This window comes from Maylandia zebra, linkage group LG14 (assembly GCF_041146795.1).
Source record: "Maylandia zebra isolate NMK-2024a linkage group LG14, Mzebra_GT3a, whole genome shotgun sequence".
Classification (NCBI taxonomy): Eukaryota; Metazoa; Chordata; class Actinopteri; order Cichliformes; family Cichlidae; genus Maylandia; species Maylandia zebra.
This window is the reverse complement of record NC_135180.1, coordinates 7,351,521-7,364,793: the sequence shown is the minus strand read 5'-3', so window position 1 is coordinate 7,364,793 and position 13,273 is coordinate 7,351,521. Positions and strand designations below refer to the sequence as shown.

Here is a 13,273-nt window from a genome sequence, read left to right as displayed (position 1 = left end):
AAACAGTTTTCTCTTACTTGACAGCAAGATATTTATGCGTCTTTCTCCGGCCTCCCCTCTTTCCAACACCCCTGCAGGTAATTCTGGGCGAGTACCGCTGGCTCTCCTACAAGGACACCCTCACGGCAGCCTCCCATCTGGGCAGCGGTCTGGCGGCGTTGGGGCAGCGGCCTAAAACCAACATCGCTATCTTCTGTGAGACACGAGCAGAGTGGATAATAGCTGCCCAGGCTTGTTTCACATACAACTTCCCATGTAAGTCCAGGTTTCTCTGAGGACTTAAACATGCAGCGAACATTGCATACATAATGCTAACACAAGGACAGAAACATCGATCTCTCTATACTACTATGCATCTTTTTGTTTCATATGGACTTTCCATTTGCCCTCCTTTATCACGGGTGTTACGTTCTAAAAAATAACCCGCAATAGGTGAAATCCACGAAGTAGCGAACTTTATTTTTTACAATTATTATAGATGTTGTAAGGCTGTAAAATCCCTCACTACACACTTTATATACTTTTCTCAGACAGGCATCGACATTTTCCACACATTTCTCTCTTGTTTAAACACTCTCAAAGTTCTCTCAAAGAAAAATATATCCAGTATTATAGAATGAAACCAAAGATCACACTCTGTTTTCAGGCCCAGACCCTGGGAATAGAGCAGCTGCGAGAGAATACAACATTAATGAATCAATGGTACGGAAGTAGAGGAAGCAAGAAGAATGAGTTGAGTAAAGTTTGACTTATCCGACTGTTTGGTTTCGCTTAATGCGCCTTATAATCCTTTGATGTCAACACTGTTGTTTTTGTTTTCTTCTGCTAGCGAAGATTTAAATTTGACAAGCTGGATGCATTCTGTACTGTACAGGAGACACGGCACGAGACTGAATGAAAATGGTCTACAGTCGATCAGGACGCAGAACACAATGCGCTGTAAAAAAAACAAAACAAAAAAAACATGCAAAATTGCACAAAAAAAAATCAGCAAAACAGCGAGGCTGCGAAAAGTGAACCACGATGTAGCGAGGGACCACTGTATACAGATGTGTAATGGAGAGGAGTGTGTGTCTGTGTGTGTTATTTTGGGTCCTGTTGCCAGTGCAGCCCGAGCTGCTGTCAGGTACTGTTAGTTTTTCTTGGTGTTACTTGTGACAAATGCTAACTGACATTCAGCCTACAATCCACCCTTATAGCAGTATGTCCAGAGCTGAAGTTAAGGCCTCCTCAGTTCAGTGTTACTTCAGAAGTAGGCGAGCCCAGATGTGGGACACAGGAGGCATCAGCTTAAAATTACAAACCCAGTCAGGTACATAAAAACACAGGGAAGAGGTTATAGGTGAGAATCACCAGACACCGAATGATACAATATTATCACAATACTTAACTCTCGATATGCTGAGTATTTCAGTAATATATATTGTGATTAATCATGTTTTCTCACTTCAGTTGTTTTTTTGCTGAAAAATAAGATATTCAAGCATACCAACACTGTCACTAAAACTGCAATACATGTTCCCATAAAATGGAACCCATCTGATAACGGTCTGATATTACTCACATATCTGTCTGCAATTGTATGGGGTCAATTTATGACAATTACAGTGGGGCAAAAAAGTATTTAGTCAGCCACCGATTGTGCAAGTTCCCCCACTTAAAATGATGACAGAGGTCAGTAATTTGCACCAGAGGTACACTTCAACTGTGAGAGACAGAATGTGAAAAAAAATCCATGAATCCACATGGTAGGATTTGTAAAGAATTTATTCGTAAATCAGGGTGGAAAATAAGTATTTGGTCACCTCAAACAAGGAAAATCTCTGGCTCCCACAGACCTGTAACGTCTTCTGTAAGAAGCTTTTCTGTCCCCCACTCGTTACCTGTATGAATGGCACCTGCTTGAACTCATCATCTGTATAAAAGACACCTGTCCACAGCCTCAAACAGTCAGACTCCAAACTCCGCCATGGCCAAGACCAAAGAGCTTTCGAAGGACACCAGGAAAAGTATTGTAGACCTGCATCAGACTGGGAAGAGTGAATCTACAATAGGCAAGCAGCTTGGTGTGAAAAAATCAACTGTGGGAGCAATCATCAGAAAATGGAAGACATACAAGACCACTGATAATCTCCCTCGATCTGGGGCTCCACGCAAGATCTCATCCCGTGGGGTCAAAATGATCATGAGAACGGTGAGCAAAGATCCCAGAACCACACGGGGGGACCTGGTGAATGACCTGCAGAGAGCTGGGACCAAAGTAACAAAGGTCACCATCAGTAACACACTACAACGGCAGGGAATCAAATCCTGCAGTGCCAGACGTGTTCCGCTGCTGAAGCCAGTGCATGTCCAGGCCCGTCTGAAGTTTGCCAGAGAGCACATGGATGATACAGCAGAGGATTGGGAGAATGTCATGTGGTCAGATGAAACCAAAGTAGAACTTTTTGGTATAAACTCAACTCGTCGTGTTTGGAGGAAGAAGAATACTGAGTTGCATCCCAAGAACACCATACCTACTGTGAAGCATGGGGGTGGAAACATCATGCTATGGGGCTGTTTTTCTGCCAAGGGCACAGGACGACTGATCCGTGTTAAGGACAGAATGAATGGGGCCATGTATCGTGAGATTTTGAGCCAAAACCTCCTTCCATCAGTGAGAACTTTGAAGATGAAACGAGGCTGGGTCTTCCAACATGACAATGATCCAAAACACACCGCCCGGGCAACAAAGGAGTGGCTCCATAAGAAGCATTTGAAAGTCCTGGAGTGGCCTAGCCAGTCTCCAGACCTCAACCCCATAGAAAATCTGTGGCGGGAGTTGAAAGTCCGTGTTGCTCGGCGACAGCCCCAAAACATCACTGCTCTCGAGAAGATCTGCATGGAGGAATGGGCCAAAATACCAGCTACTGTGCGTGCAAACCTGGTAAAGACCAATAGTAAACGTTTGACCTCTGTTATTGCCAACAAAGGTTATGTTACAAAGTATTGAGTTGTATTTTTGTTATTGACCAAATACTTATTTTCCACCCTGATTTACGAATAAATTCTTTACAAATCCTACCATGTGGATTCATGGATTTTTTTTTTTCACATTCTGTCTCTCACAGTTGAAGTGTACCTCTGGTGCAAATTACTGACCTCTGTCATCATTTTAGGTGGGGGAACTTGCACAATCGGTGGCTGACTAAATACTTTTTTGCCCCACTATATATCCTATTTATTTCTGATAATACAACAATTAACTGCAATAAAGGATCAAAAATCACATACCCGTTGCTCTCTACATAGACAGAAATTTGCATTTAATATTTACATTTGCACTCTGAAACATTTGTATTCTACAGAAACATAACAACCAGCACTTGAGTTGTGCTCGGGTGCAATCACATTGTGATCATAAGCGGCCATGAGTGTGCAACAGCCTCAACTCTGGGCAACCATTTAACCATCACAAGCCATAATTAGTCACAGAATGTGGGAAAAAAAGCAGCCACCAGTTTGTTTTTTTGGAGATGAAAGGCGGTTGCTGTCCTATTTTACTTGTGTGACTGAGCTCTTAGGGGGAAGATGTGTTTCCAGTGTTGATGTTTCAAGTTTTCTTAGATAATGTTATCTCAGGAGTGTGGTGAAGGGGATGAGCTCTCTCAATCGTAGTATTTTTTTTAGAGTAGTTGAACTTTTTTTTTTTTTTTTAAATATTGATATTTGGTGTCCCTGTATGGATACAATATTGCCAAACAAAATATAGCAGTGCTCTGCTGTATGGATTTTTTTCCATTACTCCTACTGTTTTTTTTTTAAATCCAGGAACAAAAGAAAGAAGCAATAAATAAAGTAGGCTCAATAGAATGGTATGAAAGCAATAAACAGACTCGTGACGTGGGAAACTGCTGGACCACATTCACATGAGGGACTGATTGGCTCATAATAGACATCCCAGCATCAATAAACATGCACCAGAGGCACTCAGACACAAATTGTAACACATCCTGGATAATTTTATTAGGGAACTAAAATGTTTTATTTTAGATAATATACCAACCTTGTTCCCGCAACAATTCCAACTATACTTATAAATTGACTTGTAGTTATATTGCTTTTCTACTACAAGCTTCATTCACACATGCAGCACTTTTATTTTATGCCTTTAGATGCTTTGTTATCATCATTATCATTATCAAATTTTGGCCCATAGACTGGATGAGCCAGGAATCGAACCCTTAAACCTTTCATTTAGTATCTGACCCACTCTACACTTGTAAGCCACAGGTACCTGCCGTGTAACTTTGTCATTCCCCAAGTAAAAGGTGTTTGATGTATTCACAGGTGTTACAGTAAAAAGTCCTAATGAAGAGTATCTTTTGAAAAGTAAGAGTGCCTACAGTAAAACAGGCTGACAAATGGATCTGCTTTTTTCACGGACATACAGATAATTTGTACATTATCATGTGCTTTCAGTTTTGGCTATATGGTTTGTATTCTCTGTATTCTCTTCCTTTTGGTCTTTCCCTCTGAGTAGCTCTAAATAAGTCTGGATGTGGCAGATTTATAGCCATTTTTGTGTGTGTGTGTGTGCATGTGTGTGTGTGTTTGAAAATGTGTTTGTGTGTGTTTGCATGTTAGTGGTTTCATGTTAGTGGACAACTTGTAACATGGAGGGCCCAGCTGAGACAGAAGAAGGTCAATTTGTCCCTTCTGCTTCGGCGTTATATAAGTGTCCCATTTCTCCTCCTTTGGTGCTTTCTCTTTTCCCCATCCGTTTTTCCCGAGTTCTTGTTAGGAAAAGATGCTCAAACGCTGACAAGAGTACATTTTTGAAAAAAATAATTATACACTAATGGTGTTTGTACTTGTACGGCACTCATACACTTAGCAAAAACGTGTCTTGTGTAATGGAAAGTGGTTCGTTCGGTGTAGTTTTTCATTTCTTCCACTGAATGAATCATTCAGTGTTAGGCAAAGCTGATTTATCTTCTTAATGTGTGTTTCTGGGGACGTCAAGAATCACGACAATAAAAGCCAGCGAGGATTACTTGGAAGAAAGAAAAGCAAAGCAAAGATCTTCTCTCGCTCTGAATAAAAACGTTAATAATCAGAGAGAGCAAAGCAGCTGTGGGCTTCAGCATGATTTACTCTTTAATATGTTCCATAGCAAAGACTGCAGCACCTTTTATTCATCACAAGCTTCAACGGCAGTTCGTTAAATCTTTTTGATTACCCATAAAGGACCCTTTTGTTCGGGCTATCCACTTTAATTTAAGCTCCATTAAACTGTCATTCTCATAAAAGACACAGCCATCCAAGCCAAGAAAGCATCTTTATATTTCATCTTCCTCTGATGCAAACACAAACAGTGGGAGAGTGGAAAAGCCAGGGGCAGTGGACAGCACACAGAGGCCTTAAAGGTTGGAAAGAGCAGCAGAGGAAGAAACAGAGGGGAGGAAGGAGAAGAAGACAAGTGAGGGCCAATGGCGTCAGAAGAGGGGTGAGAGAGTCTACGTGAGCATCTGATGTTGACAGAGGCATCAAGGAGTCAGCCAAAGGCCCCCAGTGAACTCACATACTTAGTGTGTGTGTATGTTTTCATTGTACTTCATATTCACTGTACATTGGCTCAGAAGGCCAACTTTTGTGAGCTGTCTACTCTACCGTATATAAGTTACATAAAAGGTGTATCACAAGCATCAGCTGCACAGCAGAGCTCCCCCTCGCAGAGTCAAGGATAGGCTTCTCTTTCAAGATGTCATTTGTTGTATCAAACTAAAAAAAAACGAGTCCAGACTCCACTTTGTTGCTACTTAGTGGAATCTGGATGTTTGCTAAGCTTCCTGTACTAACATCTAGTGTGTGACAGTGTGTGTATGTGTTAAGCTTGGGCCACATTGAATGTTTAGATCTCACGGCTGGAGGTGTCATGGCTCTCCCTCTCACACACACGGTCACCCGCACACAGCAGCAGCGCAGGAAGTGTTGGAGCTCCATGACGCAAGATTTTGATGTCACAAATCCCTGTCCCATAAACCCCTGTGTCTGTGTCAGAGCCGGGACGCAGGGTTGCAGACTATGTTATTCTGTGCTAGCCTGCTTCTGTTGCTGTCAGTGTATCTACTGTTGTTTCCTCTTGTTACTTTTTTCTCCTTCTTTCCTTCCTCTGTTTTTTTTGTCTCCTGCTCTCATCTTTTAAAACAAACACATTCTTCAGCTGAGCGCTAATTATATTATGTTTTTTTCAGTTTTTCTGTGTAAATGTGCATCCTGTCTAATGTGAAGAAGAAATAATTGCAGTTTTTATAAAATGTATTAAGTTTCAGGGAATCATTCACAACAAGGACATGCAGCAAAAGCTTTTTTTAAATCATAAGAATGAAGAAAATTCGAGGCAAACGATTAAGTCAATCACAGTTATGTTAGTACCCGTTAAGTACCTCAGTGAGACACCAGGCTGAATAATAATCGCAAGCTGGACATGAAGCAAAATCAGTACTGTTATTGTTTTTATTTAACAACTTGAAGGGGGGAAGGGGGGGGGGGGGGGTCCGTGCAGGAAGAGACTAGAAGCAAACAGAGAACAAATTCTGCAACATGTGGTGTCAACAGGTGAAATAACCATTAGTGACACAATGCGAGCAAGTCCCACAATAACTTTGAGTCAAGCAATTAAATTTATTTAGAATTAAATCACAACAGAATTCACCTTAATAACATAAGGAAAAGACTATAACATTAAAGAACTTGCCAATAGTCATGAGCAAGCACTAGGTGATAGCAAGAAACCTCTAAGAGGTCCAAGCTCAGGGAGAGGCAGCCATCTGCTGTCACGAGATGGGGGTGAGGGGAAAGAGAAGGGGAAATTGAAGTGATATAATTGAAGTGACTAATAATGAAAGCATAGGATACCAATGAATTTGGAACATCTGCTTATGCATGCAGCGGTTTATATATTTAGCTAAGTAAAAGAAAAACAATTGTAGGAATCATATGGATAGTGAAGTGAGGTTTTATTGTCTGTATTTTAGTTGTGGAGGATTAAAATATCTTTTAATGGGCCTGTGGTCCTGTTTTCTAAAAATGCACAGTATTCCTCGTTGGGTACAGGTAAATGTTTATGGTCTTAAATTTGCTCTAAAAATTGACAGAGTGGAAAAAATGCAAAGGAAGAAAGAGACCATACATATGGTGAACATTTGGTATGGTGTGAACATATAACACACACAGCCAATCAAACATGCATAAGAAGATTGAAGGGAAATTGTCCAAATTTAAATAAGTGTTTTTTAATGTTGTGATTTTTAACCCCTTTTGATTATACTTCTCTAGGGAAACCATGTTTTTTTGCCCCAAGTAGAGAAGAGAAAACCTTTATTTTAACTTTCTTCTGCTGAGAAGTTTTGTAAAAGCACATAAACATAATTCACTTAAAAACTTTATGATCTGCGTTTGGGAATTTAAACTACATACTCAGTTGTGCTTATGATCTGGGGATATTTTTGTCATGTTTTGAGTCCCTTTGATCCTTTTTATTCCCTTCAAGGCAAATCATAATGCTGAAACATCCAGTGATATTTTAGAAAATCAAAAGCTTCTAAATTTGTGGCACTAAATCGGGCCGTTTCCTGTTTAAAAATGACATGACCCTTCATGCACATGCAGATAGCACAAAGAACGTGAAGAACGTCTGTACAGAGTCAACATAGTCGACCCCATACAAACACCTCTGGTTCCAAAATGCAGTTTTATAAAGATGTTAAACAAGCACATATAGGTGCATCATTTGGGTGTTCAGAGTTTGACCAGTCTTCAGATCAAGTCTTCCCAAAGAGGCACAATGTTGTGTAACCAAAGTAGATCATATCCATAACATATGAGCCATGAGGCAAGAGTCAATATCTGGTTTTAAAGGACGGCTTGAAACGCTAACCCTGGTTTGCTGAGTGCATGCATTCATGCAACCACACAGTGCTTCATTAGACATATGCACTTAGTCAAAACAGTAAACCCTCTCTAACATCAGTACTTGTTTATATCCCCCAAAGAGTACTTATCATGCAACGAGAGCCGTTTGGCTCGGAAGCTTTAGCAGCAGCCTCTGGAGGTGCCTGAAGAGCTCATCTGAGTGAGAGGGGCCTAAATCAGGGACACTGAGGATTGTAGACAGTCAGCACGTACATGGTCCATCTTCACATGTCTGCGCGGTCACTGTGTTCACACACAGACAGGCTTGTCTTGAATTAACGCAGTTTAGATAAACAGCCCATCCTGCCTCTTGCACATCACATTAAGTCCACCTTTGCCTCACGCTTCATAGTGGCAGATGAGTACATCTGGATGTGGGTCCTGTGTATGCATGTATATATTTTGCTGGACTACGATGTGGAAAGCAAATTTGCCTGTGGGGCCATTAATGTTTTAGTCTATTATACTCTAATGCGCTTTTTCTGTGTCCCTGTGGGTTGCAGTGGTCACCATTTACTCCACATTGGGAGGTCCCGCCATTGCCCACGGGCTGAATGAGACTCAGGTGACCCACATCATCACCAGCAGGGAGCTTCTGGAGACCAGACTCAAGGTTAGAATACACAGAGTAAATTCTCTCTGCAAATCTTTTTTCACAGGAAATTTATTTTTCATCACAAAGTATAAGAAACTACTAGACAAAGCCGTATAAAGCAGCGAACATTACAGTGACAAACATCATTGTGTGGACAAATATCTCATATATCTGATCTTCTGAGGAAACGTCGGAGCCAAAGAGCCAACGAGCCAAAGAACACAATGTTCAGCGCTGACAGAACAGAGAAGTTGCAGCGTCCCATAACAGAGTTGTAAATGTTAGAAGACAGGTGCCGAATACTTTGGCATGTTTTGGCCAGGTTCAGTGCCAAGACAAGCAGTGCTCCTGCATTTCATCTTTCCATTTTTATTGAGGCGGCATAAACAGAATGTTCCTTTGTTCACTTGTTCACAGAAAAACCGACTCTTTATCTTTTGTCAATATAGAAACAACATATATCAAGATGGCATGTTTGTTGTGTGTGTGTGCGTGTGTGCATGCGTGTGTGTGTCTGTGTGTGTGTGTCAGGCCATCCTAACAGACGTTCCAAGGCTGCAACACATCATTGTAGTGGACAATGCACCGACTGCGTGGCCCGGCTATCCACGTGGCATCAGCATCCACAACATGGCTGCGGTTCAGAAGCTGGGAGCCAGGCACGAGAATGGTAGGTTTTGTCTGTGTGTCTGTTCATTGATTTATGTGAAGTTTGCTTTCAAGAGTTCATGACTCACAGAATTAGGATTGCTCCATTTTAAAACATTAAAAAAGTATTTAGCTGCTTGCCCATTAAGAAAAAGGTTTTCTCTACAGTTTTGTGTATCATGGTGAGTCACAGTGACAATTAGTCACCACACTCCACTTGAGATAAAGCACTTTCTTGCAGGACATTAACAGTGTAAACAGATCTATGTAGTGTTTAATATTTTCCACGTTACTTCACTATGGCAAAATGCCATTTTCCAGTGAAGGATTTTGGAGCTCTAAGGAGGCATTTTGATCTGAAATTGTGGCCTTAACTATAGTTTGACAAAAAAACCCTCTTAAAAGCCTTTAGAAGTACGGTGTGAATATTTTTTAACTGAAATAAATAAAAGACGCAAAATATGAGAAGAACAACAGTCATACACTAAATCAAATAAAATACAAGTCATAAAGTTTCATAAGGTGTCACTGAAGAGAAGAAGAGATTGAAAGAAGAGCTTTAAAAATCAGACAGAGGCCGGCCTAATGTGCAAAGGCAGATCATTCCACATTCTGGGAGCCACAACAGTTTTAAGCACACTCAAGAGCAGTTCATCAGATGAAAACGGGTGGGTGCAAAAGAATGCAGGAGCTCAGAGAGTTGCGGAAGGGCAAGACCAATGAGGCCTTTAAAAGGGAAGAAAAGACATTTAAAATGAATCCTAAAATGTTAGGGCAGACAGTGGAGTGAGGCTACAATGGTTTCAGAATCAGCCTGGAAACAGTCGGCTTTGTTTTGGCCAGCTGCCTCAATTGGAAAAAGCTTGATTTAGCCACTGCCCTGATCTCACTGTTAAGCTGAATGGTCAGCAGCACACAACACACCATATTATTTGTCAGATAATTCCACTGTAAAAGCTCCAAAAGGCTCCAGCAGCACAAACACAGCTGAAGGGTCCAGTTCAGTGACTTCAATCAGTGTTCATGAGGCCTAGCAGAGATCAGTCAGGTGTAGCTGCCACTGTCCACACCTGACAGTCCAAGCATCCACCACTCATGTGGCTGTTTTGAAGAGGAAACTATCCTTACACTTCAGTATCAGGCTCTAAACATACTTTTTATTACAGTTAGTTTTTTAACACGCGGGCATACAGGGACTGACTCTCTTTTGGATGCAGCCTGACTAGAAGAACTGCAGAACTGCCGCTTCATTTTTGTTTTCCTCTGAGGTTACAGTCAAGCTCAAGTCAAAAGAGAGCTACACCTACACCACACAGCTGTCCTAACTTTGCTAGTGTGGTTTCTGTGACTAAGCAGCGCTCTGTTAATGGATCTGGCAGCATTTCTGGTGGAAACCAAACTTTACATTCCTCCCTGTGCCACTTGGGACACAGACAGCAGCTTGCAGTGCTTCTGTTTTCCCATGGATACAGATTTTCAAAACCGAATGTCTATTTCGTTTATTCAGTTATATATACACATTGAATTATTTTTCTTTTAAAAGTGTATTCATCAACATCATCAACTAATAAAATGACAGTTGGCCACTTGGGGGCAGCAGAAGCAACCTACAACACACTTGTTACAAGCTTAAAGTGAATAAAAGCAAATTAAACAAATCTATTATCAGGCAGTGCTGTTATAACTTATAAAAGACAAAAAAACAAACAAACAGCAGAGCGCCTTGAAGAGAAGCACCTTTCCAACTAAGAGGTCCTAAAACACTACCGTTCACAGCACATGTGTTTTAATCTGCCAGGCTTTTTGACGTAGCCATCTCGTCCTCTCAAGTAAATGAAATAGTCAGGGCTTGTTTCTTGGGGGCATGGAGTGGGGGCAGATTGGTATCTGGCCCATTAGGTCATGTGAAGAAGGAAGTGCTAACATCTGTGTCAGATTAAGGTTGATACCGTGCATGCTCAGTTAGCGCACAGATAAGGAAGAGGCCATCACCCATCTTCACTTTTTATTGAGGCCCCTTGAACTGACTGACCCAAAACATGTCTAGCTGGTAGAGTCATGTGCAGATAAAGGGAGAAGGAAGTAGGAAGGGAGGATAGAGCGCTGGGATATAGGCGAGGGTCATGTTTACACATGGCGCTATTAACTTCACATGACATCAGCTTTCGGAGTGCACACGCCTCATATCCACGTCTCTGGAGGGAGAGAAGCGATGTCTGCCCTTGTGACTATGATGCACTTTACTTCATCCTTTGGTTTGTCAGTGCCTGCTGAGCTTGAGCCTCTTAGATCTGTTTTTGTTCTCGGCAGAAAGCGAAAAACAAAAACCAATCTCTTGTTTCCCAACTGGTTCTGTTCCCGCTGGAAACTGACTTGCTCTTTACTTATTTATTCAGACCGTAGGAGTCCAAGAGAGGGATCAGAAGGCAAGAGATTCATCATATTGTGCTCTGCTGTCTAGACATGCGAATGTCCTTTTCACTGCCTTTATCTGCTGTGTTCTTTGATGTAAAGAAACATTCACAGCAGCTTTTCTTGTACTTGATCACATGTTTTGATTGTTAACCTTACCTGCTGGGAGGCAGTGATGAAAACAGATTGCAACTGAAATCATGGGTGGAAAGGGAAGCTGTGTTAGGCCGCATTCAGCCTGACTGTGCTGAATGCATAAAAAAAGTCATGCACAACTTTTGCTACAGTGCAATGTCAAGGAATATACCAACTCTTTGCAGTAGCCAGTAAAACACATGCAGTTGTACAGTTCTTGGTAAAAGTTGGAAACCAGGAAGTTCTATAGTTTATGGAAAATTATCCTACTTCTTAATTCCTTTATGTCCTCATCAAATCATTTCCTAATCATTTCACAGATTCAATCACTAGTTTTAAATCATATTGAATACAGAATGATGTTTCTGTATTCAAAAAATGATTAAAAAAAAAGAAGAAGCCTGGTTTCTTTGGGCAGGTCAGCACTGTGATTGACAGGTCACTATAATATATAACCGTACAGTGTTTGTCTTAGCCAGTGCTAATTGCATCTGGTGTCAAATCATCAAGATGATCATAAATACTTGACTAGCTGATGTGTAACATCTGTTACTCAGCGACGTTTTTTTGAGGACCGATACTCGAAAATCTAAAATTTATGCCTATATTCACCCTCAGCCTTGTGCACGCCACGTGACAGCTAGAGAATCATTCTCACGCAAATATGTTGGCCTGAAAGAAGATTTGGACCTACACACAGTTTTTAAAGTCTGCACACACCATACTGTTAACATACTTGTCATCAAATGGGCACAGCTCAAATAGTTTAAAAAAAAAGGGGCAACCATGATTAAAGAGGAACAACTGAACATAAGGAAGAGTGTAAGGAGGGAGAAGAGAATAGATAAGAAAGGACAGACAGCAGCAAACGACATGAGAAAGAGAAAAGATCAACACGTGCAAATGGTGTTTTTGGCGAACGCACTTATTTAAACTCTGCATTGTGCCAGATGTGTTACCTGATTAGTTGAAATTAGGTTATTTAATTTCTGAGATAACCATTTAACATTTCTGTGTGTTTGACCCTTAAGTCATGGGGTTTTTCCTACATACAAAAAGACTTTTTTTTAGCCAGCACACACACAACAAATGAACCGTGTTTCTGGGGATTGTTTAAAAATTGGTTCATTTTTGTGCTATAAACCATTAATCCAGTTCTGCCACCACCTTTCTCTGTTGACATTCCAGCAACACGTGAGCGCAAGACCCCGCTGCCCTCGGACATTGCAGTCATCATGTACACCAGCGGATCCACAGGCATTCCAAAGGGCGTTATGATCTCCCACAGCAACATCATCGCTGGGATTACAGGAATGGCCGAGAGGATTCCCAACCTGTGGTAAAGACCTCAAACGTGCTTATTATACCACACCCCGGGATATGGTCTAATAGTTTTGGGTTTTAAATGTAATGATTTTTGACTCATCTGTTTGTAAAATATGGAGGCAGTTTTGCAGGGAAATTCACTTTCCAAAGCAGCTTATCTCCTCTGCTACACGTCCAAGCAGAATCACCAGCCAGCAAACA

At 41.2% G+C, this 13,273-nt stretch overlaps 1 protein-coding gene across 1 annotated transcript in view; it reads left to right on the top strand.

Annotated features, from left to right (window-relative positions):
* Positions 1 to 13,273, top strand: part of acsl3a (acyl-CoA synthetase long chain family member 3a) — a 48,230-nt gene that overhangs the window by 18,008 nt on the left and 16,949 nt on the right. The window contains exons 3-6 of the mRNA XM_004562821.6: positions 78 to 255; positions 8,460 to 8,569; positions 9,083 to 9,221; positions 12,935 to 13,085. Of these exons, the coding sequence (XP_004562878.1) occupies positions 78 to 255; positions 8,460 to 8,569; positions 9,083 to 9,221; positions 12,935 to 13,085 (578 nt within the window). The remainder of the gene's footprint in view (positions 1 to 77; positions 256 to 8,459; positions 8,570 to 9,082; positions 9,222 to 12,934; positions 13,086 to 13,273) is intronic.